Source organism: Mauremys reevesii, linkage group 6 (assembly GCF_016161935.1).
Source record: "Mauremys reevesii isolate NIE-2019 linkage group 6, ASM1616193v1, whole genome shotgun sequence".
Lineage (NCBI taxonomy): Eukaryota > Metazoa > Chordata > Testudines > Geoemydidae > Mauremys > Mauremys reevesii.
The window spans coordinates 6,024,693-6,051,797 of NC_052628.1; the positions used below are offsets into that span (position 1 = coordinate 6,024,693).

The 27,105-nt window shown below is 44.0% G+C and overlaps 1 protein-coding gene across 10 annotated transcripts in view; it reads right to left on the reverse strand.

Moving 5' to 3' along the window:
- The window catches only part of CELF4 (CUGBP Elav-like family member 4), an 861,314-nt gene that overhangs the window by 156,204 nt on the left and 678,005 nt on the right, over window positions 1-27,105 (reverse strand). For 6 of the 10 annotated variants that reach the window (XM_039544846.1, XM_039544849.1, XM_039544843.1 and 3 more), the window contains exon 4: window positions 7,908-8,036. In XM_039544846.1, coding sequence (XP_039400780.1) covers window positions 7,908-8,036 — 129 coding nt within the window. The remainder of the gene's footprint in view (window positions 1-7,907; window positions 8,037-27,105) is intronic. The other 4 variants (XM_039544851.1, XM_039544847.1, XM_039544850.1 and 1 more) reach the window with 1 other exon arrangement.

Below are 27,105 nucleotides of genomic sequence, written 5' to 3' on the forward strand. Positions count from 1 at the left end.
GTTATAGTCCTAGCCTTCACAACCTCCTCAGGTAAGGAGTTCCACAAGTTGACTGTGCGCTGCGTGAAGAAGAACTTCCTTTTATTTGTTTTAAACCTGCTGCCTATTAATTTCATTTGGTGACCCCTAGTTCTTGTATTATGGGAATAAGTAAATAACTTTTCCTTATCCACTTTCTCAACATCACTCATGATTTTATATACCTCTATCATATCCCCCCTTAGTCTTCTCTTTTCCAAGCTGAAGAGTCCTAGCCTCTTTAATCTTTCCTCATATGGGACCCTCTCCAAACCCCTAATCATTTTAGTTGCCCTTTTCTGAACCTTTTCTAGTGCTAGAATATCTTTTTTGAGGTGAGGAGACCACATCTGTACACAGTATTTGAGATGTGGGCGTACCATGGATTTATATAAGGGCAATAATATATTCTCAGTCTTATTCTCTATCCCCTTTTTAATGATTCCTAACATCCTGTTTGCTTTTTTGACCGCCTTTGCACACTGCATGGACATCTTCAGAGAACTATCCACGATGACTCCAAGATCTTTTTCCTGACTCGTTGTAGCTAAATTAGCCCCCATCATGTTGTATGTATAGTTGGGGTTATTTTTTCCAATGTGCATTACTTTACATTTATCCACATTAAATTTCATTTGCCATTTTGTTGCCCAATCACTTAGTTTTGTGAGATCTTTTTGAAGTTCTTCACAATCTGCTTTGGTCTTAACTATCTTGAGTAGTTTAGTATCATCTGCAAACTTTGCCACCTCACTGTTTACCCCTTTCTCCAGATCATTTATGAATAAATTGAATAGGATTGGTCCTAGGACTGACCCTTGGGGAACACCACTAGTTACCCCTCTCCATTCTGAGAATTTACCATTAATTCCTACCCTTTGTTTCCTGTCCTTTAACCAGTTCTCAATCCATGAAAGACCCTTCCCTTTTATCCCATGACAGCTTAATTTACGTAAGAGCCTTTGGTGAGGGACCTTGTCAAAGGCTTTCTGGAAATCTAAGTACACTATGTCCACCGGATCCCCCTTGTCCACATGTTTGTTGACCCCTTCAAAGAACTCTAATATATTAGTAAGACACGATTTCCCTTTACAGAAACCATGTTGACTATTGCTCAACAGTTTATGTTTTTCTGTATGTCTGACAATTTTATTCTTAACTATTGTTTCGACTAATTTGCCTGGTACCGAGGTTAGACTTACCGGTCTGTAATTGCCGGGATCACCTCTAGAGCCCTTTTTAAATATTATAGAGCCCTTTTTAAATATTGGCATTACATTAGCTAACTTCCAGTCATTGGGTACCGATGCCGATTTAAAGGACAAGTTACAAACCTTAGTTAATAGTTCCGCAACTTCATATTTGAGTTCTTTCAGAACTCTTGGGTGATACCATCTGGTTCTGGTGACTTGTTAATGTCGAGTTTATCAATTAATTCCAAAACCTCCTCTAGTGACACTTCAATCTGTGACAGTTCCTCAGATTTGTCACCTACAAAAGCCAGCTCAGGTTTGGGAATCTCCCTAACATCCTCAGCCGTGAAGACTGAAGCAAAGAATCCATTTAGTTTCTCCGCAATGACTTTATCGTCTTTAAGCGCTCCTTTTGTATTTCGATCGTCAAGGGGCCCCACTGGTTGTTTAGCAGGCTTCCTGCTTCTGATGTACTTAAAAAACATTTTGTTATTACCTTTGGAGTTTTTGGCTAGCCGTTCTTCAAACTCCTCTTTGGCTTTTCTTATTACACTCTTGCACTTAAGTTGCAGTGTTTGTGCTCCTTTCTATTTGCCTCACTAGGATTTGACTTTCACTTTTTAAAAGAAGTCTTTTTATCTCTCACTGCTTCTTTTACATGGTTGTTAAGCCACAGTGGCTCTTTTTTAGTTCTTTTACTGTGTTTCTTAATTTGGGGTATACATTGAAGTTGGGCCTCTATTATGGTGTCTTTAAAAAGGGCCCATGCAACTTGCAGGGATTTCACTTTAGTCACTGTACCTTTTAACTTTTGTCTAACTAACCCCCTCATTTTTGTATAGTTCCCCCTTTTGAAATTAAATGCCACAGTGTTGGGCAGCTGAGGTGTTCTTCCCACCACAGGGATGTTGAATGCTATTGTATTATGGTCACTATTTCCAAGTGGTCCTGCTATAGTTACCTCTTGGACCAGCTCCTGCGGTCCATTCAGGATTAAATCTAGAGTTGCCTCTCCCCTTGTGGGTTCCCGTACCAGCTGCTCCATGAAGCAGGACTAGGAATGGGGAGCAACTGAGAGAAAGGGTGAGAACGTTCTTGTTTCTTCCTCAAATGAAGTGATTCACTTCATACACACAGAAAAAGGCTAGAAGAGACAGGCTCATCACTTCTTTTTTCATTAGGACCTTTAGGAGTCTGGTGCCTCTTGTTCTTGCCAATGTGCTTAAGCAAGCGCTTAAAGTTAACCATGGGGCCAGATTTTTTAAAGGTATTTAGGTGCCCAACTCTCATTGATTTCAATAGGAGTTAAGCCCCTAAACACCTTTAAAAATCTGACCTCACGTATTTAAGTGCATTCCTGGTTAGAGATGGATTTCTAAACAGGAGCCTAAAATGCTGGGGGCTCGTGGCCATCTGACTGCCGTTTGGCGAACTCTGAGAAATAAATTGATAGGTCTCAAGTTAATTCTAATGGACAAACATCCACAACCCATGGCTGGACTGAATTACCTCTAACCCCTAGAGCAGTGGTTCTTAACCTGGGGTGCACCCCCACCCCGGGGGTGCGAGATGCCCTTTCTGGGGGTGCGAGACATGCCAGATTTTTTAGAAGGTAAATCATCAAAAACACAAATTAAGCACAGGCACATAAGTACAACTACTTTGTTTCATCAAACCTGTGTATCTATTAACATTATACATTTTTTAACTATTACTGTAATATACAAACAAAAAAATTTATTTTCAAGTTTTTAAGCTAATTGTAGTGAAATTATCTCACTAGAAAATACAGGGTATCACCACGTTGCGGGGTATTTCTTGACGCATGCGCAGATGATGATGCGGTAGCGTCGCGGCTTTGTTTGAATTCAGTTAGCTGCTAACTATTAGCGCGTCGGCTACAGTTTACTTCCACAGCAGACTGGATCCATTTCCTTTTGACCTGGATTCCAACAGCGATAGTGATTTGATGAAAGATGATCTCATTGAATTATGAGCCAATGGCCGTATCCGAATGGAGTTTGAGACCATGACACTTGAGAATGTCTGGGGTGCTCACGTAGCACCATTTCTACAACTGGTGCCATTTGCAACTACATACTTGTGTGAGATAGGATTTTCATCACTCTTACACATCAAAACAAAGGCCAGAAGCTGCCTAAATGTGAGCGATGACATGCTTGTGGTTATTTCAAAAAAAGTGCCTCGTTATTTGAACATCATTGAACAAAAGCAACAGCAGAAGAGTCACTGAGCCGGTAAACTTATAAAAAGTGTGTAATTTTTCATGTATTCTTAATTTTACTGCAAAATTAAAATAAATATATAATTATCTCTCTTTCATTCGATAGTTACGATATATCTAGGTTTAAAGAACTGACCTACTTCAACGATTTTTGATAAGGGGCGTGAAAATGTATTTTGAGAACCAAAGGGGTGCAGGCTGCAGTAAAGGTTAAGAACCACTGCCCTAGAGACTGGCCCTCTCTGGGAAGATACTGGCAGAATGGCAGGGAGGTGGGCGTGCAGTGGGGGAGATTAGTGTTCTGTCAGTCCAGCCCCATTCACCGGCACTACACTCGTTTAATTGGCTTTACAGCGATGGAGCAACAGCAGGATCAAACAGAACAGAAGGAGGAGCTACAAGGACAGAGGGAGACCAAGGAAATATTTTATCGCACAACACAAAATTAATCCAGGGAACTCATTGCCACGGCATGTTGTGATGGCCGAAAATATAACTGAGTTCCAAAAAAGAACTAGGTAAATTCATGGAGGATAGATCCATCAATGGCTATTAGCCTGGATGGGAAGGGATGCAAAACCATGCTTGGGGTGACCTCAAACCTCTAACTGCCAGAACCCAGGAGGGGAAGATGGGATGGATCTCTCCAATATTGCCCTGTTCTGTACATTCCCCTGGAAGCTCTGGTACTGGCCTTTGTGGGAGACAGGACACTGGGCTAGATGGACCATTAGTCTGACTCATTATGGCAGCTATTATGTTCTTAAGTCCCAGCCGTTCAGGAGATGAAGCTGTAACCTACAGGCAAACCTCTCCAGCTCACAGTGGGGTGGAAAAAGGGGTGGAAAAAGTACATCAAGACACAGGCTGGCATTTGTGAGTGTGTGTGTGTCTTCTTCTCTAGCTACCATCAGGCTAATACTTAATGAGTAACAGGGGGAGCAATGATGCATCACATGGGACTGTGAAAAAGCTGAAAAGTGAGCCCTATGGAATAAGAGCTGGAGTCAACAGACATTCAGATCAGTGGATAGTATCCCATTAATTTCAATGTGCATTGGATCAAACCCTTAAAAAGTAGGTGGCTTGGAAGGAATAGTGGCTGGGAGAAAGCTGAGATCCTCTGGTGTGGAACAACCCTCCCATTCTGCTGTGACTGCTACCTCCCTGCACGGCGTTAGCATCCAATTTCTGCTCTTGGTGTTAGACTTTCCCAGACACTCACCCCCAGAGCAGAGAGTATATCGGATAGTACACTCCCTTTCCCCTAGCTGTTTCCTACCACCTTGACAAGCTGAGGTCTGTCTGAAGATGAAGAATTTTTGCTGGCTGAGAGTGACTTTATAGGCATAGCAGTGTCTTTCTCAAATATGTCACTGTGGTTAGGATCCTCTGTCTTCGTGTTGCAGAAATATGCCCGTCAATGTTGTCACATGTCAAAATATCTGGTGACATATGAACTGCAACAACAGGACTGGTGTCTTCTTCACAGACGCCAGCACATTTGATGAAATATTACATGCCGATCAATATTTAATGGATGCATTTCACTGTCAAGAGAGAAGGGCTTCCTGTTTAAATTGAAGATACTTTTCTAGGAAATGGTTGGAAGAATGACCCTGATATTAGATGGAAAATTCTTGTTGAAATGCTGATGCTGGAAAAAAGGCTGTGATGTGCCATGCTTCAAGGACAGAACTCCCCCAGCTCCACGCGTCCAGGTGATAAGTACTGTCTCAAGGGCCAACAACTGGCTAGTCAATCCAATAAGACCAATTTTCAAATTTTAAGTATTTGTCTGTGAAACCCGATATAAGAGCTTTTAAATTGGGGATGGCAAATACGGACGAGGCACACAGTTTAAATCAGGGCGCGACAGGTGCACACTCAAAAACGTATGTGCATTTATTTCCCTGCAGTTTGTGCAAGCTAGTGGGTATATGCACGTGCAAAATGGCCCTTCTGTGTGTATTTACCTATCTTACAAGTGCAGGTTCCTATTTGTATGCAATTGTGGGTCTTTGCATTGTGCACACCCGTTATGCCTTGCTGCGAAAGTTAGGTCCATGTGATTATCCAGTCCATTCTTCTGGGGAAAAATGCAAGATCATTTCCTTTGTCCTATACATTCTTCACCATCTTGCCCAGGCCATCTTTAAGTGATGGGGCTTCTACCATTTCCAGTGAGGAAAAGCACAGTACAGGGAGTTGAGAAATCTGGTTTCTCGGTTCAGCTGCACCCGTCTGCCTCCTTGGACACTGCTGGCTTCACTGATTTTAGACTCTGCTAATGGTGGAGTAAATTTTATTTTTAAATGTCCAAAAATCAAATAAGGAAACAAGTTCAGAAGTTCATCTCCATACTCAGAAGTCAGCATGCTTCCTGGAACCTGCAATACTGGTCTGCATATTACAGCTAGTTGAAACATTTGGCTTTTTGATCATAGACAATTTTTATTTTGGTCAAAATTACCTGGCTTTTCTCAGGGGAGTGCAGGGCACAAGCAAGCACTCTCCCCCCAATTTTTTGAGTAAAAGATTTTGGGTTTTGAAATTTTATTTCCCTCTGTAACTGAATCTGTCTCCAGGCTGCCTCTTTGTGGCCAAGGGCGGCTTTGCCTCAGTTTCCCTCTGAGGTTCCTGGAACTAATCCACAAAGGCTTTCCCCTGGCTAATAACACCCCTGTTTGGGGCTGGTCTAATAATGAACAAGTTGAAACAAGGCTCAAAATTCCACAGTAAAGTCCATCGACCCACAACACAACAGTTCATTCACAGCTCTAGCTTTTCTTCGGGTCCAGTCTGCTCTTCATCAAGCAGCCAGTCCCAACCATTTCTAGCTGGAGTCCTTCCCTGCTCTCCAAGCAGCCACCCACAGGCCTACCTACCTGGAGTCCTTCCTTTCCCAAGAAAAGGATCCAAAACTCTTCTCGAGTCTTCTCTATCATTCAGAGAGACCAGCAGGCAAACCTCTTCGGCTGCTCTGCTCTTTTGACTCAGCCTTCCCCAGCTCTCTCTGGCTCAGAGACCAGCAGGTGCACATCTGCTCCATGCTTGGTCCTGGCTATTTCAGGGTGCTCTCTGCAGCCCTCAGCAACCTTCTCCAGACCTTTGCTGACCTTTCTCGCTCCCTCTCCCAGGCCTCTCCCTTATTTATCCAGGAAGCCTGATGGAATCACATGACCCGTCTTTATATTCCCCACCTGGGTAGAGGAGTTAATTGTCTCGCAGATGAGGCTGAGACCCATTTCCCATTAAAGGGCCAGCCAAGAGTGACACCCCCAAATTTAACATTTTAACCAAACCTCTTTTGTGAAAATTGACATCTTTTCCGTTTTTGATTTCTTTAGAAATGTAGGGGAAAAGAACCATTTTAAAAACATGTTTTTCATGAAGAATAATGGGGATTTTCTGACCAGCTCTGCTGAACATGCTACAAAAATGGCCTTTCTTTTGGTGTTTCGTTACTTTTGCTTATGCTCCCAATGGAAATGGTCAAACTCCCATTGACTTCATTGGGTGCAGCAGCAAACCCTAAAACACTATTCCTGTAGTATTGGTGGGAGTATTGATAGCCTGGAGTGGCCACAGTGAGAATTACACATGATAATGAAGAGGAACTCTTGTGTTGGTGGTGAGAGGGAAGAGAAAGGGGCTCTGGCTTCCATTCTTGGCTCTGTTGCTGGGCAGCTGTGTGGGCTTAGAGGGGCCTTTTCTCTCCATGGACTTCTTTTTTTCCCCTCCCATTCTTTGTCTGGTCTCTTTAACTATTAGCTGTATAGGAGAGAGACTTTCTCTTATTGTTTGTACATCACCCAGAATAATGGGGTCTCAATATGGATTGGGGCCTGTAATACACATAATAAAATCATTGGGACTTGGGAAGAGCTAGTGGCTGAAGATGGCAAGTGGAACACTTGGTTCTGTTAAGAGAATGAATGAGCACATTTCACCTGAAGACACTCAAACGCAGACAAAGGAAAATGTGGCTCTTGATTGCCTCAGGGTGGATTATGGAAGCAAACTTTACGGGATATGGGTGGGCACATTTTCAAAAATAAGTACTTAGGTGGTGCCCACAAAGCATGCACTTACAAGGTGGGTAGTGATGCATGGCAAGCTGGTATGCAGGCAAAGAAGTGTAGGCACATCATCATTTGTGGGCATGTATTTTATGCATGCAACTGGCCCTTTGTGCTCAGGCACACATATCCTGCAGAGACTGGGCCAATCTCGGCTGGTACATATGTTCTTCAATGGACCTCGGCCCTTTTACAGCAGCAGAGAGTCTGACCCACTCCTTAGGGACCTGAATTTGAAAGTTTGGCCCTAACCAATCCAAGGAGCGACATTCATCTAGCCACCGAGTCACCTTGGTCTAATGGATACTGTTGTACAGAGGTTGGGACTGGCTGGAGGGGCCACGCACCGTGCATCACGAGCCGTCTTACCTTTGCTGTTGCCATCGGGTCCCCGGAGGATCGTGCACTCCTCAATGTTCCCGAACGCCTCGAATAGCCTGCGCACGTCGTCTTCTGACTGCTGCTTGTTGAGCATCCCCACAAAGAGTTTTCTGTCTTCTGGAACAAAATAAAGAGATGCTTACCATATTCAGGAGGAGTGCGAAAGCCAATATGACTCCACACAACATGCAAAAGAAAGAGGTGGGAGGGAGACGCCCCTCTCCCCTCCCCACCAAGGCAAAAATTTTCAGAAGTGGCTACGGATTTTGGATGCCAAGCTGGAAATGCCTTAAAGGGGTCTGGTTTTCAGAAAGTGCCAAGTATCACGTTGAGCCCTGGAAAACCGAAGCACCTAAAACCAATTAGTCACCTCTGAAAATTGATGCCCCAAGCCTCATGAGTCAGTTCTCTCTGCTCAGTCTTTGCAGGCGAGTCCCCGGAAATAAAACACTGGTATTTTCCAGACTGCCATTCAAAGGGAATACATACAAGGATGGCATTTAGAACCAACCTTCAATTAGGAAGTGCCCTTTTTAGTAGCCACCACTTTACCCTATAAGCTGCAGGAGAAAATAATTAAGTTTAACAGAAGCAGCTCTGTTTTGAATTGGTCTTTGATTTAAAGCAGCGAGGGAAGTAATTAAACGAAATGGAAGCCCTGACTTGTAAATGAAAGTTTTGGTCTTATATAAATATATATAAACGCTCACATACACATTATACATATAAACACATTTATGTACCCACACAGATCTCTACATATACACACAGACAAATATGTATTCAGACTATTTTTGGAGGTCAGCTGATTGAAGCCAACTGAATGGATTTTGCCCAAACTTGCAGTGGTCACCATTTAAAGGCAAAATTTACTAATACAAGTATCTGAGATAGGACAGGTCCATCCTATTTCAACTAATGGGAGACCCGCTAGCATCTGATACCACTGTGCTCTGTTGGTAGATGTTGGTTTTTTAATGGCAAGCATTGTATTTACCTTTGGGCTTACGATAAGGCAATGTTTACACTACAGGCATGTCAATCAGGGGTGTGAAAAGGTCTGATCCCTGATCAACACAGCTGTGCCTGCAGAGCCCCCTAGTGTAGACGCAGTTATATTGGAAGAACTGCACTTTTACTGGTATAGCTTGGGTGTGGAATATGAATAAACAGTGACAACCCAGCTTTGCCAGGATAAGCAGTGTCCACACTAAAAACATTTTGTCGTTATACTATACTGTTATACCTATATCAGTAAACAACTCCTAATGTAGACCCGGCTGTTAAAAGGAACAAACTTTGACAAAGCACCCAAAGACAGGGCCCAATCCAATGGCCACCAAAGTCAGCAGAAAGACACTCATGGACTTGAGTGGGCACTGGATCCACTGTTAGAATGGATTTCTATTCATAGCATTGTGACTGGCCGCACTAGACAATATCACTGCATGAAGGGGAAAAAAGGAAATTTACATGGTGTACATTGTGTATGTAAATAGGCCATTTACACATGCTTCATAAATGTGTAACTCATCATTCATTAAATACTATGTAAATGTGTGTGAACCAAGATGGGTTTTTTTCTCCAAGCAGTTTACAGAACAGATGCAACCAATTTGAATAAATGCATGTTAGTAAATAAATAAATACTTTGACTTTTTTTTAAATGTGCATGTTAATAACCTGAACCTGACCAGAATGCCCATTTACAAAACCCCTTTTCTGGCTGAGAACATGGGTGATTTGCACCAGTTTTACTCATTGAGAAAGTGGTGATTTAGGCAAACTGCTCCACTTAAACTGGTTTGATCAATGTTCACATACCCAAGGGTCATCTGTAAATTAGCAAATTGCCTTAGAAATGGAGCTAAAAGTAATTTTTCATGCAGTGCATTAGAACCCTACCCCTACCCCGTTAGGGTGATCCGGATGAACCAAGAGCACTCTGTGTATACAAAATGCACAGATGGCTAGAGTAGGAAGATGACCAACCTTTACATCACCTTTAGCTGTGTAGCCAGTGCTGAAATAGTAGGAACACAACACACTGGGTTATCCCCACGCTTTCTTTTCCCCCATCTCAACTGAAGTAGCTAAAGTAATGGACAGCGCGAAGGCTTGTTTTCTAGAGGAATGCATAAGGAAAGTGATAGCTTTGATGACTGTCTTAACCAGATCTACTGTGAACCCTGGAAATAGGAGCTAGGAAGATTGTTTAGTGCAGTGTCAGACTTCCCCACTGTACATTTTTCAGTGCTTTGTTTAGAATATTTTTTCAAGTAATTGAGTCATTTAATACTCCATTGGCAAGGAATGGACTAAATATTATAAATGTTCTCTATAGCTCTATGAGTCCGAGGAGCTTCCAGCATCTTCCTTGGTCACATCTAACTGTAGAAAAGTCTCCCCCACAACAGATGAAACCATCTTCTTGGAGATACAATATGTATGGCCCATCAGAAACCACTATACTCCATGGGCAAATTGCTCTGTTCAATGGAATCTCTGTGATGGGGTGTTAAACTTTTGAAAGGTAGCTATTAACGCTAGTCATATCCTCAATGAAGCATCTTTTTAGGCCTTGGCTAGACAGTCTTAGAGAAAGCAGTAAGTCCAAAACCCTACTGTGTGTGTAAGGGTCTGGGGAAAACTGGTTTGGAGAAGGAGGGTTGGCTGCCCCAGATGGAGGTGAGGTGCAGGGGAAAGAAAGACCTTTGAGCACAACTGAAGCCAAGTCTCCACTGGAAGAAAACTTGCTGGTATAACTACACTGGTATGGGTATGCAAGCAAACCTTCCCAGTAAAGCCTATACTGCCTCCCTAGGAAAGCACTTTTACCAAGAAAAACACTTTTATGCTGGTATAACTGTGTCTGCTCTAGGGTTTTTACTGGTATCGATGTGTCAGACAAAATTCACACTCCTAATCAATGTTATAATACTAGCAAAAGTTCCTAGTGTGGACCTGGCCTGATACTGCCTTGCCTAGTTTAGTTTATGCAAAGCATAAATCTAGGTATGTTACACAAACCTTTAATTTTTTGGTTTTACTCCCTTTTCCCCAACATTCAGTCATCTGCGTCTCACTGAAGACTGCAAGCAAAAGGTGCCCATCACCGCCAGTTTTGTGACATGTCCACCAGATGGCCACGTGACCACCAGCCACTGGACTGAGACCCTCTGCTCACTTACCCATGGCTTTAGGGCCAAGATTTTCAAAAGTGGCTTGTGACTTTGGGGCCCGTCGACCCACCTTAACATGGCCTGATTTTCAGAAAGGGCTGAGCACCCGCCCCGCTGAAAATCTGGCCCCTTTAAGGTGGCTCCAATTTGGGCACTGCAAATCACTTTTGAAAATCTTTGCCTAGTGTTTTTTATAACCGTTATTTATGGCAACTGCTGTCTCAGACACCTAAATGTTCACACAAATGGCTGGTGATATGAGTCGCTTTAACAACCAACGGCTCCCAGGCAGTCTTTGCATTCCAGACCTGCAAGAAAGCTCATTGCGACGTTATAATAATGTATCCCGTGCACAGAATGGGAAGAGCGGAGGTACACGGCAGCAGCTGGGAACATTCAGTGGGTTCCCGATCTCGACGTGCACCTGTATTCATTTGCATGCGACTGAAATTACAGCACCATAATCCACTAATGAGCTTACACTGAACCTTTCCCACCACCAGTGCCCCCAGATGCTTTGTCAAGTCCCAAACAAAAGGCTGACATGCCGAGCGCCACGGTAACTCGGCTCAACTTCATCAAATATGTCTGAGAGAGCATGAGTAAGGCCATTAGGCCACCAGAGCAAAATGGAGAAGGATTGCATTGGACACGGTGTGTTGTGCACGGGGATGAATGTACGCTATATACTCTCTCTATCGGCGACGCTTCCAGAGCAGCCTGTTATGAGACTCACTGCACTGGGTTCCTGTCCCATCATGCAGAGCACACTGATTTTGCAGCTGCAAAGTGAAAGGCAATGTCTGCACAGTGGAAGTTTAACAGAAAGGGAGAGACATCAAACGTTCAAGTCTGGGCATGGACAATCCCCCGGATCAAACCATTCCGGAACATTGTGTGTGTGTTAGTTTCCAAACTTGCATCTCAGTTCCATGCTGGCATCTGTTTCTGGACTGGACCATGCAAGACTCTGGGTCAGAATACCCCAAACTCTGAACTTGTCCCATTCAGAGCGCTTTGCAACCATGGGCTAGGTCATTCTCAGAACAGCCCTTTGAAGAAGATAGATATCATCATCCCGATTGACAGAGCTGGAGAAAGGGGGAGGGTGTTATGCTCTGAAAAGTGACTCCCTACAAACAGCTCCACTGAGCCCCACGGTTATTATGTCTCAGTGATTTCAGATCAATTAAGCTCAGTTTATGAGTAAAAGCTGCCAGTAGAAAAAACCCGAACTTGGAATCTGAGAGTCAAGCTGGTTCCTTTCCTTCTTAGGTGCCCTCAACAGAAATAAAGCTGGCACTGATGGACATTGGTAATATTTTCTACAATTTTGACTGTGATTTCTCCGCCCAGTGCTGATTGGCTGTTTGCTCCAGCCTCCTTTTCCTGCCCTCAGTCTTGCAGTCTCATTACCTCAGCCTCATTCTACGCCTGACTCTCAGACATTCCTCCCTCCCTCTTTTTGCTTGTTTTATGTCACCCTTACCCCTCTCCCTTCCCTTTGTCTTTCTGCTTAGCTCAGGGGTAGGCAACCTATGGCACACGTGCCGAAGGCGGCACTCGAGCTGATTTTCAGTGGCACTCACACTGCCTGGGTCCTGGCCAGCAGTCTGGGGACTCTGCATTTTAATTTAATTTTAAATGAAGCTTCTTAAACATTTTAAAAACCTTATTTACTTTACATGCAACAATAGTTTAGTTATATATTATAGACGTATAGAAAGAGACCTTGTAAAAATGTTAAAATGTATGACCGGCACACGAAACCTTAAATTAGAGTGAATAAATGAAGACTCGGCACAGCACTTCTGAAAGGCTGCCGACCCCTGCCTTTGCTGATCCCCTTCTATCTAACACTCTTCCCTAAGAGGTCATTTTCAGCCACCACATTGATTGCTCTACTCGACCAGCTGCAGCTAGCGTGTTGATTCGTCCTTTCCCCTATTCTGTGTCTGCCTTGCCTATTTAGATTGTAAGTCTTTGGGGCAGGGACTGTCTAGGGATTTGTGTTCGTACAGCACCTAGCACAATGGGGCCCCAATCTTGGTTGGTCCCTAGGCATTACAGTAATAAACATGACAAATAAATTAAAATATAAATTAACCACAAGGCCTCTCTGTAGAGTAACCGTATGTAGCCTACATTTCCCATCCATTCCAGCAACAGTGCAAGGTACCTGGGTCTCTGCTGGGACATCAAAAGCTGGAGAAACGAAACCAAAAAAATAATATAGAAGATGTACCCTTAATGACACCTCTGATATTACAATGTAACAAGGGTTCCCACCCGCAGGCTCCTCTGCCAACCCTGCTAGGGCTCGCTTGAGTCAGTGGCACTGGCTACAAGCCACACGGGTGAAGAAATGTATCTTGTTAGCTAAATATATGGTGTCTATAAATCTCCCGGACTGTGTTTATATGAAGGCCTGGCACCTCCCTTGGTGTGAATAGGGGTTAAATTATTCCCTGTTCTATTTGTATTTAAATGTTATGTTTCCGTGATAAGCGTAAGGCAGAGGTGTCAGACGGGCCTAGGGAAGGAGACGGCAGGCAAGAGAGGTGCAATAATAGAATGTTGTACACCGAGTGTCAAGTGAGGGGAAGTGCAAATTCAAGAGACAGAAGGGACAATGAGATGCAGGATGCCTGACCCTCTGCAGGGCAAAGGATGTGTATGATACTCGCCGAGACTGTGAAGGGCCTAGGGGAAAAATCAGGGTCACACACACATATATGTGTAGCTAGCTCTCTCTCTCTGTATGCATTCTTCATACTAAACAAAGAGGTTGAATCCCTGCTCTAGCAGAAAAACAGACTCCGAACATATCTGTGACGTTGCAACTAGTACCTCCATAATACAGAAAGAGATCTGGCTGTCTTCTGTGGCCTGTGTCATGTAGGAAGACAGAGATGATCACAACCATGCCTTTGGGCCTTAAAAGCTATGAGTTTGTGTATCTGTGTAACAAGCTCATTGCCGTGGCATATGATATAAGTGGATAGATTATGAGCGTGTATTCTATAGGCAGGTACAATACAGATGTGTGTACAGTCGGTGGTCAGATACAATACAGATGTGTGTGTATGCAATAGCAGGCACAATCCAGATGTGTGTACATTCTATAGGCAGGCACAATATACACCTTTTCAGATCCTGCCAAAGGCAAATGCATGAGGAAATGCGATAAGGCAACTGCTGACTTTCTAACATTTAGGCCTCAGCCTGCTGCATACCTTCATTTTAGCAATGAATTCACATATTAATTAATTCCTTATTAGTATTATTCATCCCTGTTTGTCTCACTACTATTCTTTTCTGCTTCCAAATGTTACCAGTTGTGACAGGGATTGCACATACAACTAGTGACTGGCTTCAGAGCTCAGATCTATCTGCAGGGTGTGTGAGCCTGTGTCCTCCAGCACCATGGAAAGACACTCCTGCACCCATGCTTAGCTAAACAGATGATGACCACCTGTTAAACTTGGTGTGTCACAATGAGCAGAGAGGGCGCAAGAGATAGAGTGGCTCTCCCTGGCTATCTGCTACCCACTGCAGCAGGCTGTGCACTCGGCAGCGAGGAGAGGCCCTGCTGCATTCAGTGTGTCCTGGGAAGTCAGCTCCTGTTTTGCTCTCCTCAGCAGCCGCTAACACAGGCACCAAGGGCCATTTTCTCCTCTTTGTTCCCAGAGGGTTGCACAGGCCTCCAAGTTCTTCTCTGCAGTGAGCAGTCTACAGGCCAATGGCAGCAGCTGGAAGGGCGGGTGTGTGTGTGTGGGGGGGAAGCTAGTGTCATGTGACCAGCCAGCTCGCTGCAAAGTTCCCCGCAGATCATGGGTGACCCACATGCCAGTTTGGGAATCTCTGGATTACATCACAGGAAGCAAAAACAGCCCTCAAGCTGTGTTAGCTTTCAGAACAGAGGCAGTGTCTACCTTAGAATCATAGACTCATCAAATATCAGGGTTGGAAGGGACCTCAGGAGGTCATCTAGTCCAACCCCCTGCTCAAAGCAGGACCAAACCCAACTAAATCATCCCAGCCAGGGCTTTGTCAATCCTGACCTTAAAAACCTCTAAGGAAGGAGATTCCACCACCTCCCTAGGTAACCCATTCCAGTGCATCACCACTCTCTGAGTGAAAAAGTTTTTCCTAATATCCAAAGCATAGAGAGGAAACTCCAGATCTGAGCTACTGAACTCTGGGGAAGTTTGGAACCAGCTCCAGGTCTGAATCTCAATTTGCCGGCTCAGGCTACATCCCTCATCCTGAGTCTCTGCTCCCCCCTACAACTCTCCCCCTCCTCACATTTGCTAATCAGGCAGCTCAGTAGGCTAAAAGCAGGGCATTTCCTGTGGTCCGAGCCGCATGCTCCTACTGCCATTTTCACAGCAGTCCTACGGCTGCGTGATGATGATTATGTCCCTTTCCACAGGGGAAGCAATTACGAATTCTGTGGTAGCTAATTGTAAATTAGCTAATTAACTTCTCCGTGGTACCTTGCTGAAAAACACATGAACCTTGTAAAATGGAGCGGTTTTGGAAATTAGGACAGAAAACCCCAATCGCCCCCAACAACTTAACTCAAAACAACAAGAACAAAATCTATCCTCCTCCTGCATAGCCCCCTTCAAACAACACATCCTCAGGGGCTAATTCTGCTGCAGGCTTCAAAATGTTTGCTGAGTTCACCTGCTCATCACAACCGGTGGCTTTTGGGAGCCCTAATCACATCTCAGCTGGAGCAGTTTCCTTGGGTGTAACTCTCCCCTTTCTCCCTTTTTTGTTCTGTTTAACAGATTCTTTATATCCCATACATTAGGAGTTATGATTGCACAGATGCCAGTCTCCTGGTGCTGGAGACAGAAGCTTCAGAAACACCTGGGCTAGAGAAAATACCAGCAAATCCGAACAGCTGTGTGATGGGGACAACTGCAAATGAGCATAAGCCTAGGTGTGGGCTTTAATTCTCCCATGGAGGGCAGGGTAGATCCATCTTCCTGTAAGCACGCTACTCCCCAGTTACCCCCTTGAAAAACTTCTTTTGCAAGTTTTTTTTAAACTGTACTATGCACTCCAAGTCCTGAATTTTAAAGGGATCCTGGCCATGCTGTACAAAGTCAGAGAGTTCCTATAAAGTAATCACCATCGGAGATGCCAAAGGAAAGAAACAAGAAATGAAATGCCTCTCATCTTCACCTGAGCCTATGAACTCCCTTCTCTTCTTTTAGGTCGGGGAGTCAGGGTTCTATCCTGAGTTTTGCCGCAGACTTGCTGTGTGCTATCAGGCAAATTCACGTAACCGCTGTGTGTTTCATTATTCTTATGAAGGAGGAGGGATGGTCTTTTGGTGAGCTATTTACCATTACTCTTACAGTACCACTGAGGGACCCCAGTCAAGGATCAGGGCCCCATTCTGCTAAGCACCCTACAAGCAATGGAATAAAAGAGATAGGCTCTGTTTCCCCATTGTAAAATGAAGATGGCGGTGCTTCAGCCAGGCTGACAGGGACGTGCTGAGGATCTATTCATGTCCTTGCTCCTGGGGCAAAGAGACCCATCTCTTTCTGTAAAGATCATGGGCACCTATGGAGCAACAACAACAGCACTGACAAAGCCCTCAGAGCTCCATGCTGTTATTAAAGCTTTCAATGACACATGCTACCCCAGCGGAGTCAAAGGATGATAGCAGAGGTGAGTCAAGGAAGACTCTGGCTCCTCGTGTAAAGCCTTGTTGAATAATAGGCAGCAAAGCCCAGCTTCTCAAAGGTGATTAACTCCCCTGAGAGGGCTGGGACCAAGTACTGACTTCAGCATGACTCTTGGGAAAAGGTCTTTCAGTGGTTGTGCTTCTGCATCCTTCACTATCCGCAGCCTACCAGTGGTACACAAGGATAACTGCAAACACAGTGATCTCGCCTTGAGGTCAAGGCCTGGATCACTCAGAGCAGGCTATTGTGACGTTGCACTCCATATGCTTTCTAAAAATATGTTTATAAGTGTGAATATGATGTAACTGGAATATGCTTTATGCAAAAGGTCTCTTGTAAGGTATCATTACAAAGCCTATAATCTACTGAGTGTGTTCATCCTATTTGTATGAATGTATCATTCTTGTATCTGAAATTAGGAATATGAAATGTAATTTGGAGGTCCTACTGTAGTTATGCAAGGTGTGGGCCATTAATGGTGGTTTAGAATCTTGATGGCTCCCATTAACCAGGACAATTGGTTGTAAATGATTCTATTTACTTGTAAGCCTTCCTGTATATGTGTGTGCCAGCCAGGGAGTAATGAAGTCTCGCAGCATATGTGAACATGTCACATGATACTGGAATCCATCTTAAACTTGGTGCTTTTTCAGTTAGAAGGAGGGATGGGGACCCAGAGAGAGACAAAGGATTCCTGCCTTGTGCCAAAGCTATAAAAGGGGGTGGAACAGAACAAAGGGAGTTTCCAGTTGTGAGAAAACCCCTAGTTTCCACCTAAGATGCCTGCTGGAACTAACAAGGACTGTACTGGGGAATGGATTGGGCCCAGACTAGGAAGAATTCTAGTGAAAGAAGCTTATTGAAACATCTCTGAGGGTGAGATTTTATCTGTAATCAGTTTCTTAATGTATTAGGCTTAGACTTGTGTGTTTTGTTTTATTTTGCTTGGTAACTTACTTTGTGCTGTTTGTTATTACATGAAACCACTTAAATCCTACTTTTTATACTTAATAAAATCACGTTTGTTCATTTATTAACCCAAAGTAAGTGATTAATACCTGGGGGAGCAAACAGCTGTGCACATCTCTCTATCAGTGTTAGAGAGGGCAGACAATTTACGAGTTTACCCTGTTTAAGTTTTATATAGAGTAAACCAGATTTAGTTGGGGTTTGGATCCCATTGGGAGCTGGGTGCTGGAGTCAGGAGCACTTGCTGAGCTGTTTTCAGTTTAGTCTGCAGCTCTGGGGGTGTGGTTCAGACCCTGGATCTGTGTTGCAGCAGGCTGGCATGGCTGGCTCAGCAAGACAGGGTTCTGGAGCCCCAAGCTGGCAAAGAAAACAAGCTCAGAGGTAGTTTCAGCACATCAGGTGACAGTGCCAAGGGGGTCTCTGTGACCCAACCCCATCACAGCTATGATACCCTTACCCATATTGACAAGTAACTCACCCCAATAGCTCACCTTCAGTACCCGCTTTAGTCAGCGGAGCTACTTTGGAGTACGGCACTGCTGTGTGAGTAAGGGTGTCACAATCTGGTGCTAAAGACTTGATCCAGCGCCCAATGCTGATGATGGAAAAACACCCAGTGACTGCAATGGAAGATGGATCAGTCCCAAGCCAAAACTCAAGTGTGTTCCTCTGGGCAAGATCATGAGTTCAAGCCAAACTGCAAAACAGGCCCTAGCTTTGTATTCACTTCAGTCCAAAACCTAGCAAGTGATTTTGGAACTGGGAATTTAAGTTCGGGGACCTTCAGGACTTAGGGGGCTGGGTGAGGTTCCAGTTTGTCCTCTAGTAACAGCCATTTGATCACTCCTTATCATCCTCTGGGCAGGCTATGTTAGAGGTGCAGCTTCTCATCTCTGAGCAACCTTCATCAGAAACAGCCTCGTGAAATCAGCCCCCCCACCCGTCTGTAATAAACACAGCCGACAATCTCCCCAGCAATCCTGCTCTGCCCTGGGAATACGGCTGTCATTTCTTTCAGCACTTGGATCATATCAATATGACCCCTCACTAGTACATCACAGTGCTATTTTAATTGCATGCCTGGAATTGGTAATCTAATTAGTCGCTTTAATGTCAATAACCCTTTCCTTGCCCACAGTAAGTTTAACCCACCATGGCCCCCACTGGACCATCTCAGTGCTTATCACAAGTCTGGCCTAGGCGAAACAAGAGGTAGTTTCAGTTCACCTCCTGTTCGGCAGATGTCTGTCTCCCAAAGCAACTCTGCCACTGCTGACCTTAGGTGGTGCCTTTCTTGGAAGTGTCACAAGAGAGGGACACGGATTGGGTGGGCAATGGAGAAAGAGTTCCGCTCTCACGCCTAGAAGTGCTCTCACCGGGCTACACTCTGCCATTTTTAGGGATCAAGAGAAGTCTTTGACCTCCAGAGCTTTCAGACCTAGCAGTTTTCATCACTCCTGCAATCACTGAAATATCCTTTTAACAGGACTATCAACTCCCCTGTCCTAAGGTACTAAACAGAGCTGGGGGGATAACTGACTTCTCAGTTTGGTGGCAGCCCTGAAAAATCAGAGAAAAACATTAGTTCAAGTTGAACCATATCTGAATGTTTGGGGGCATTTTTTACTGAATCAAAAAAGCCCAGTTCAGGTCTGATCCAGAGCAGGGATTTGAACTTAGTTTCCCACATCCCTGGTGAGTTCCCTAAGCATTGGGCTAAAGATTCTTGGGTGGGGAGAGAAGAAGCAGAAAGACACCCCGGCACTTCCTCCTCTGGCCATTTTGTGAACGGCCGAAACTATTCATGTCAAATTCGCAGATAGTTTCAGGTTGAAACTGCATTTTTTAGCAAATAAACTATTTTTCCGACAAATTTTGCCCAGCTCTAGTTATAGCTTCAAGGCAAATACCAGCCGTTCTGGCTAGTTGAACCACGGCTTTAGGGCAGCAAAGAGGGGCAATTCCACACTTACGTTTTAAATGACAGGTTTCTTTATCGCCATCCGGGTGTTCAGTATAGAGCTGGGAAAAATAGTTCACAACAAATATTTTCTAAGATGAATTTCAATCCTATTCCCCATCGGTTCCTTCACAATAGAGTACAACACAGTTTTCCCTTGTCTGAATTGTCCACAAACAAATCAGGATTCTCCCCAGTTTATTCATTATCTGAAATTCTTCGCTAGAAAATTTCTGTGAATGGCTCTTGGTGTGTAGCTTTATGGTGAGTATTTAAAATCTGATCTGATTTTCGATTCAATGGGCAGATCATGCGGCCTGTTTTTCTTCCCACCATCACACTTTGAATCAGGTTTCTGATTTTTAAAACCAATTTTCATTTTTTGAATAGTCAGCAGTATTTGCCTACAATTCACTATTCCATGACCATCCCCGCTGGTAAACCAGTTCACTAGACTATTCATGGGAAGCAAACACAAAAAGAGGTGTGAACACTGTAGAAGTGATGTGTGCAAGTAGATATATTTTTCTCACTACTGAACTTTTTATGACTCTCTAAAAAAGTTGTGGGGTCAGTATTTTTATTTATCGGAATCTGTTCACCAATCCCAAATATAACAGAGCAGATTTCCCAATCAGAGAGATAAAGCCATCACAGCTTTAACTATGAAATTAACATCGGATCCAGTTACCTCTGGACTGCATCAGTCCACGTAAGTGCAGCTTGGAGAGAGAGCTCAAACACTGAGTTCTGCTCCTGTGATCCAGTTCTGATATAGAACTTGGATGCGATGAATTTAGCACATTTTAATTCTTACACTCTTCTGCACTGATGTAGCATGGACTGAGCCTACAGGGCAGTTCAGTTTTCACGCTTGTTCAGTGCAAATCTTAAAAGATTCTTGACAAACTTTGCAGGGTCAGTGGTGTGAAGGCTGGTAGGTCAAGAAAATAAGTTTAAATCTCTAAACTCATCTCTCAGGTAACCTGTAGGGTTTGAAACCCTCTCCAGAAGCCTAAGAGCCAGGATATTAAACCATTGCACCACTCAAGCCTTGAATTGCTGTAACAGCATGGATGTAGAAAGCTGGCGGGGGGAAGGACATATTTTCTCTTGCAGGAGCTGTGACGGCATTTCAGATCAAATTAAACTTCAGTTTTTAAAGACTTCAGTGGAGGTAATTGAAACACTTCCTCACAATCGCCTGAACCTAAGTGTTATCTCTCTTTTCCTCTGTATATCATCCCTTTTTCCCCAAGCCTGAGACAGCCCTGCCTGGCTGCAGCCTCCTTAATATTAAAGACGGTGATTAAATGGGATTCGCCAAAAGACAAAGGGCTGAAAACCTGCCAATTGTTAATCCCTCTTTCGCCGTGCTTAAAAATTCCATTTCCTTCATTTGAAGAAAGGGGAGGAAAAAAAAGAGAATTATACGCCTATGTCTAATTTAAATTCTGGCGTCGCGGGTCCTGTTCCCTTCTCCCTCTCTTGACGTCTGAATATATTCCTTTATTACCATTATTACAGCTTTCTGATTGCATTAAAATTCATCCACACGCTTCTCTCCACATTCCACTTTTCTTTTGCCAGTTTTTTTGCTAATTCCCTTTTTCTCCCCCCGCCACTTTCAAATTATACAGAATGTCATTAAAGAGCTCCAGAAAATGCCTCAACTCCTTTCTCCCTCGCTTTCATAAACTCGCCGGCTTCCTCTCTCTCGCTACATCTACAAACAAAGAAGAAGAAGGAGAAGAAGGAAAAGAAGAAAACAAAACAAACACAGCAGCACATCTCATCATTTTAAGTAACATCTTTCCTGCATAAAATGGCTGAGGACCCAGCGCTGATTTCACAAACAAAAGTGCAACTCCTACTAAAGTTATCAGCATTATTTGTATCAAGGTAGCACCTAGATGGACCAACTGAGATCAGGCCTCCATTGTGCTAGGCTCTGTACATACAGATAGGGCTTGTCTACACTACCCGCCAGATCGGCGGGCAGCGATCGATCCAGTGGGGGTCGATTTATCGCATCTAGTCTAGACACGATAAATCGACCACTGAGCGCTCTCCCGTTGACCCTGGTACTCCACCAGAATGAGAAGTGCAAGCGCAGTTGATGGGAGAGTGCCAGCTGTCGACTTACTGCAGTGGAGACACCGCGGTAAGTAGATCTAAGTACGACGACTTCAGCTATGCTATTCATGCAGCTGAAGTTCCGTATCTTAGATCGACCCCATGTGGTAGTGTAGACAAGCCCACAGAGAGAGACAGATGCTGCTCCAAAGAGCTTGCACTGTAAGTAGAAACAAGACACACAAAAGAAGTTTTATTTTCACCCCCATTTTATAGATGGGGAGCTGACACAAAGGGAGATTAAAAGACCTGGTAACACAACAGGTCAGTGGCAAAGCTGGGAACAGAATCCAGAGAACTGGTCCAATGTCTCACCCATTCTTCCTCTCAGCTCTTGGAAATCCATTGGAATTGTCTATTTGTAAATGAGGCCAGACTTGGGCTGCTAGCCTCCTTCCTAACACTATATTGGTTTGCTTCTTACATAATCTAAACTATCTGTCTACTGCCTCGCTGTCCATTTTTCACCCTGCATCCCTTGCTTTTGTTGCCCTCGGTTACACTGGTGCAATCAAATACCTACAGCTGGTCAGAAAACAGAATTTCTGTTCCATGGGAAATTCCAACATTTCTAAATTTGTTTTCACTCTGAATGGGAACAAAACATCAAATTTACAACATTTATTGTGGCATAGAAATTCCAGAAGATTTCAATTTGGAAACATCAGTAATGTTTTCTTTTGATAATGTTGAATCATTTCATTTCAAGAGTGTCAACGCATTTTGTTTCAACAAGGCAAAACCATTTATTTTTGTTAACCTAGAAACATGGTAATATAATGTAAACTATTAAACGTAATATATAACAATAAATATATAACATATGATTAAAATTCATATTTTAGTATAATAATAAAGTCAGAACTAAATGAATCGAAACAATAAAGTCGACACTAAACAGTTTTACCTCATGAAAACAAAATATTTTGACATTTTCAAAACAAAATGAGAAAGTCAAAATTATTTATTTTGATTTTTTTTTCTGGCAGAAGTTTCGTGGAAATCCACATGTTCCCACAAATATGTTTAGATTTTGATGAAAGTGCATTTTCTGATGGAAGTTTACAGTGCTGTGGCCATATAATAGAAAGACAAGGTGGATGAGGTAATATCTGTCATCAGACCAACTTTGTTGGTGAAAGAGAGAAGCTCCCGAGCCACACAGGTCTTTCTTCGGGTCTTTCTTTCTTTCTGATGGAAAACCGTTTTGTAAAAAATGTTTGGACCAACTCTGCAAATGACCCACGAAATAAATGGGATGGCATGAAGGAAGAACCTGGCCCAACATATCCACATACCCAGAGAGTACATATGAAAAGCAACGTTCTATCCAAGGGACGTTATACCAGTACTTGAAATAACACCAGGGACTCAGGGCTGGATCCAAAATGCACTGAAGTCAATGGAAAGACTCCCACTAGCTCCCATGTGCTATGGATTAGACTCTTAGCTTACATGTGTTGCTATTTGGTATATTAATTGTAGCTGATACTGCGTCTCTGCACCCTTCACCACTCTGATTGCCTCCCTCCTGCAGAATGCTCTATTGCACCTATGCCAGGGGTGTTTGTTGAGGTCACAGAGCAGTGAGGGGAAGGATGGCAGGGGGCTTTTTCCCCCCTACGAGCAATGGTGCACGGGTTCTGGAGTGGGGCGTGTGCTTGTCTCTTTCATGGACTTTGTTAATGTGTTAAGGAACCAGACAGAATAACAGCTCTATTCTTACCCTCGGTGCCTCAGGTCCGGGAGGCTGGATCAACCCCAAGCACCCACCCAGCCAGCTGTCATTATTTAGCTTCACAAATGTCACAAACAAATGAACCCAAAGCAAGAATAAAAGGCTTTGGACCCTCAAACACAAGTACAACTAGCTAGGCATCATAAGCCAGGGACGGCATCGTGGGATTTTAATGAGAGCGAAAACATAAGAACATAAGAGCAGCCATTCTGGGTCAGACCAAAGGTCCATCTAGCCCAGCATCCTGTCTTCTGACAGCAGCCAATGCCAGGTGCCCCAGAGGGAATGAACAGAGCAGGGAATCATCAAGTGATCCATCCCGTCACCCAGTCCCAGCTTCTGGCAAACAGAGGCCAGGGACACCATCCCTGCCCATCCTGGCTAATAGCCATTGACGGACCTATCCTCCATGAAGTTATCTAGCTCTTTTTTGAACCCTGTTATATTCTATGTATAGAAATCACACACACAGACACAATGGAATCCCCCTATAGTGAAATCACACATGGGGCCCTCATCCAAAACCAACTGAAGTCAGTGGAAACACATACATACTGCAGTGGATTTTGGATCAGGCCAATGTCTCTGAGAGCCTGCTGTGCCCATTCCACACCCCACCAGGATTGGAAGTGATCCTAAAATCAGGGCAGACCTTTCCCACTGTACTTTTTTTTTTTTTTTGGCTAGGAAAGGCAAGATTTCTTTGATGCTACTTAGCATCCCCCTCACCCCGCGACCATTTTATTAAAGATGATTTCCTTCTTCTCCCCTCCCCAACCAGCTTTAAATGCCACTGTCATTTCCAGCCGCTGACAGAGCTCTCTAACTGCCGCGCCGAATGGCATTCGCTAAAACCAACTAATAGAGGGAAATGAGGTTAACCTTTAAGAAAGGTGAAGATGAGCGGGGTGCTAGTCTGGCAGTAAAGAAGAGTTCATAAACAGGCCTCTCGCTGCCAAGACAGCTTAGCCCGGGTGCTGCTGTTCCTGATAGCCGAGTGTGCAGATTTTCACAGGCCAGTTTTGTGAGGGAGAAGAAAGAGCTGTTACGAGAGTGCTCTACAAAAAAAGACGTCTATGGGCACATCGTTAGTTAATGTCTAAGTGGTCGGAAAATATTGGTCAAAACTGTTTTCTGTTGGAAAATGCTGTTTTGACAAAACTGTCTTTCTTTCTTTCTTTCTTTTTGCTGCAGCATAGCGGTTTTGATCCAATTTTGTGTAGGGAACAAAAACTGAAAACAAACAAAAATCCCGACAGTGTCAACATGTCCTGGTTTCACATTTTTGGAACAAAAAAGCTTTGAACGTTTGGTTTGCAAATGACTTCTTTTTCCCAAGTTACTTTATTTTACATTAAAAGTTAAAATCTAAACGAAACAGTTCAATTGACATGAAACTACTTTTTAAAATGTTTGTTTCGTGAAAAATGTCAAAGTCTCACAATTCCTTGGTGAGATGAACAATCCCTTTTTGGACCAGCTCTATGGAGTGGGATAGATTTTAATTTTCAAAGGTCTCCACTAATCCCCCGGTGAGCCTAAGATCCGGGGAGCACAGGAAAGATCCGCTCTAGGAATTATTTGGGGGAAGTTCTATGGCCTGTGTAGATTAGGTATATAGGTCAGATTAGATGATCACATTGGTCCCTTCTGGTCTTGGAATCTGAATAAACTATGCTCCATCAGGACAGCGCCCCCTAGTGCGGCTCATATGCTCAGGTTTTGTATAGTGTGCCTGACTGGTGACATGCATAGGAGAAAAGAAGAGCTGGGAGCAAGGAATTAGGTTGCGTTTTCTTGCAGCAATCGCAGGGAGAGGGACCCCTGACAGAAAGGACAGAAAGCAGGTGGCGGGAGCTCAGCATCTCACAGGCTCAGGCTCAGAAGAAGGCGCTGAAGTCATAAGAGCAGTGCAAATGTTCGGATGAGGAGAGGATGCCCTGACATCAGATCTCATCCTCAAAGGCCAAATTTAATTTTACAGTTGGGTCCCAGGGAACCTGCAGAACGAATCTCCTGTTATCAACTGCATTAGCAGCAGCTACCATTGTCGCAGCAGGATGTGACTGTGTGTGTTAGGGAGGAATTTCGCTCTCCTATTCTCTGCTGATTTGCTCCATGTGGCCTGCATGTATACTTCTCATTCTGCCCTTGTTACAAGCAGAGATCTCCCATTTTAACCCTCTTGCCCCCCCTCCCGTGGGAACATGCTGGTATCTGGTGTTTACTATGGCAAATTATTCACTCTAGAAATGCTGAAATTGATCTAATAGCCAATGGGCCAAACCCTCAATGGGTATAAATTGGTATAGTTCCCATTGAAGGAAATGGACCAGCTCCCCAGTTGGTGTAAATCAGTGGCACTCCATTGACATCAATGGGCCAGATCCTCAGCTGGTGTAAATCAGTGGAGCTCCACTGAAGTCAATAGGTTAGATACTCTGTCGGTGCAAATCGGAGAAGCACCAATATTACCTTCTGGGGATGTGGCCCTATACTGGTGAAATTATTTCCTCCCCCAATAGGTCCCCAACCAGACCAGCAAGTGTAAAAACAACCACATTCACCCTGCCTCCGGGAGGTGTCTGATCAAAGTTACTTTTTTTGCCTGCCCCAGATCAGAATCTGAAACTGCCTGTTTCTATCTGCCAGAGCTTCCCAATCCACAGAGCCTCTTTTCTGTGCTATTATTTTCCCCATTTCCCACCTTTTGGGCCTTTTTGGTCCTGGGCAGTTTGAGAGATGTGTAGATTGTAACTGACTCTTCTTTGTGCTCATGGCAGCAGCGTGTGTCTCTTCGTGAAACGGGACAGCGAGTGGTGACACTGACGCAGAGAGCCAGGCCATGGTCTTGGCACGCTCCCTCTGGGAAAGACCCTCTCTACTGATCTGCCATATCAGGAGGCAGGTAAAAATGAGCATCGCCCATAAAAACTGATAAGGACTAATAGATTTTAAGGCCTACATGGATCATTAGACCATCTAGTCTGACCCCCTGTATATCACAGGCCATTACATTTCCCCCAGTTATCCCTGTACTGAACCCAATAACCTCTTTGACTGAAGCAGACCTTCCAGAAAGGAGTCATAAGAATGGCCATAGTGGGTCAGACCAAAGGTCCATCTAGCCCAGTATCCTGTCTTCCAACAGTGGCAAGTGCCAGGTGCCCCAGAGGGAATGAACAGAGCAGGGAATCAAGTGATCCATCCCCTGTCACCCATTCCCAGCTTCTGGCAAACAGAGGCTAGAGACACCATCCCTGCCCATCCTGGCTAATAGCCATTGATAGACCTAACCTCCATGAATTTATCTAGTTCTTTTTTTGAACCCTCTTATAATCTTGGCCTTCACAACATTCTCTGGCAAAGGATCCAGTCTTGATCTGAAGACATCAAAAGAAGGTGAATCCAACACTTCCCTTGGTAGTTTGTTCCAATTGTGCCTAATTTCTAATTTGAATTTGTCTGGCTTCAGTTTCCAGGCAATGGC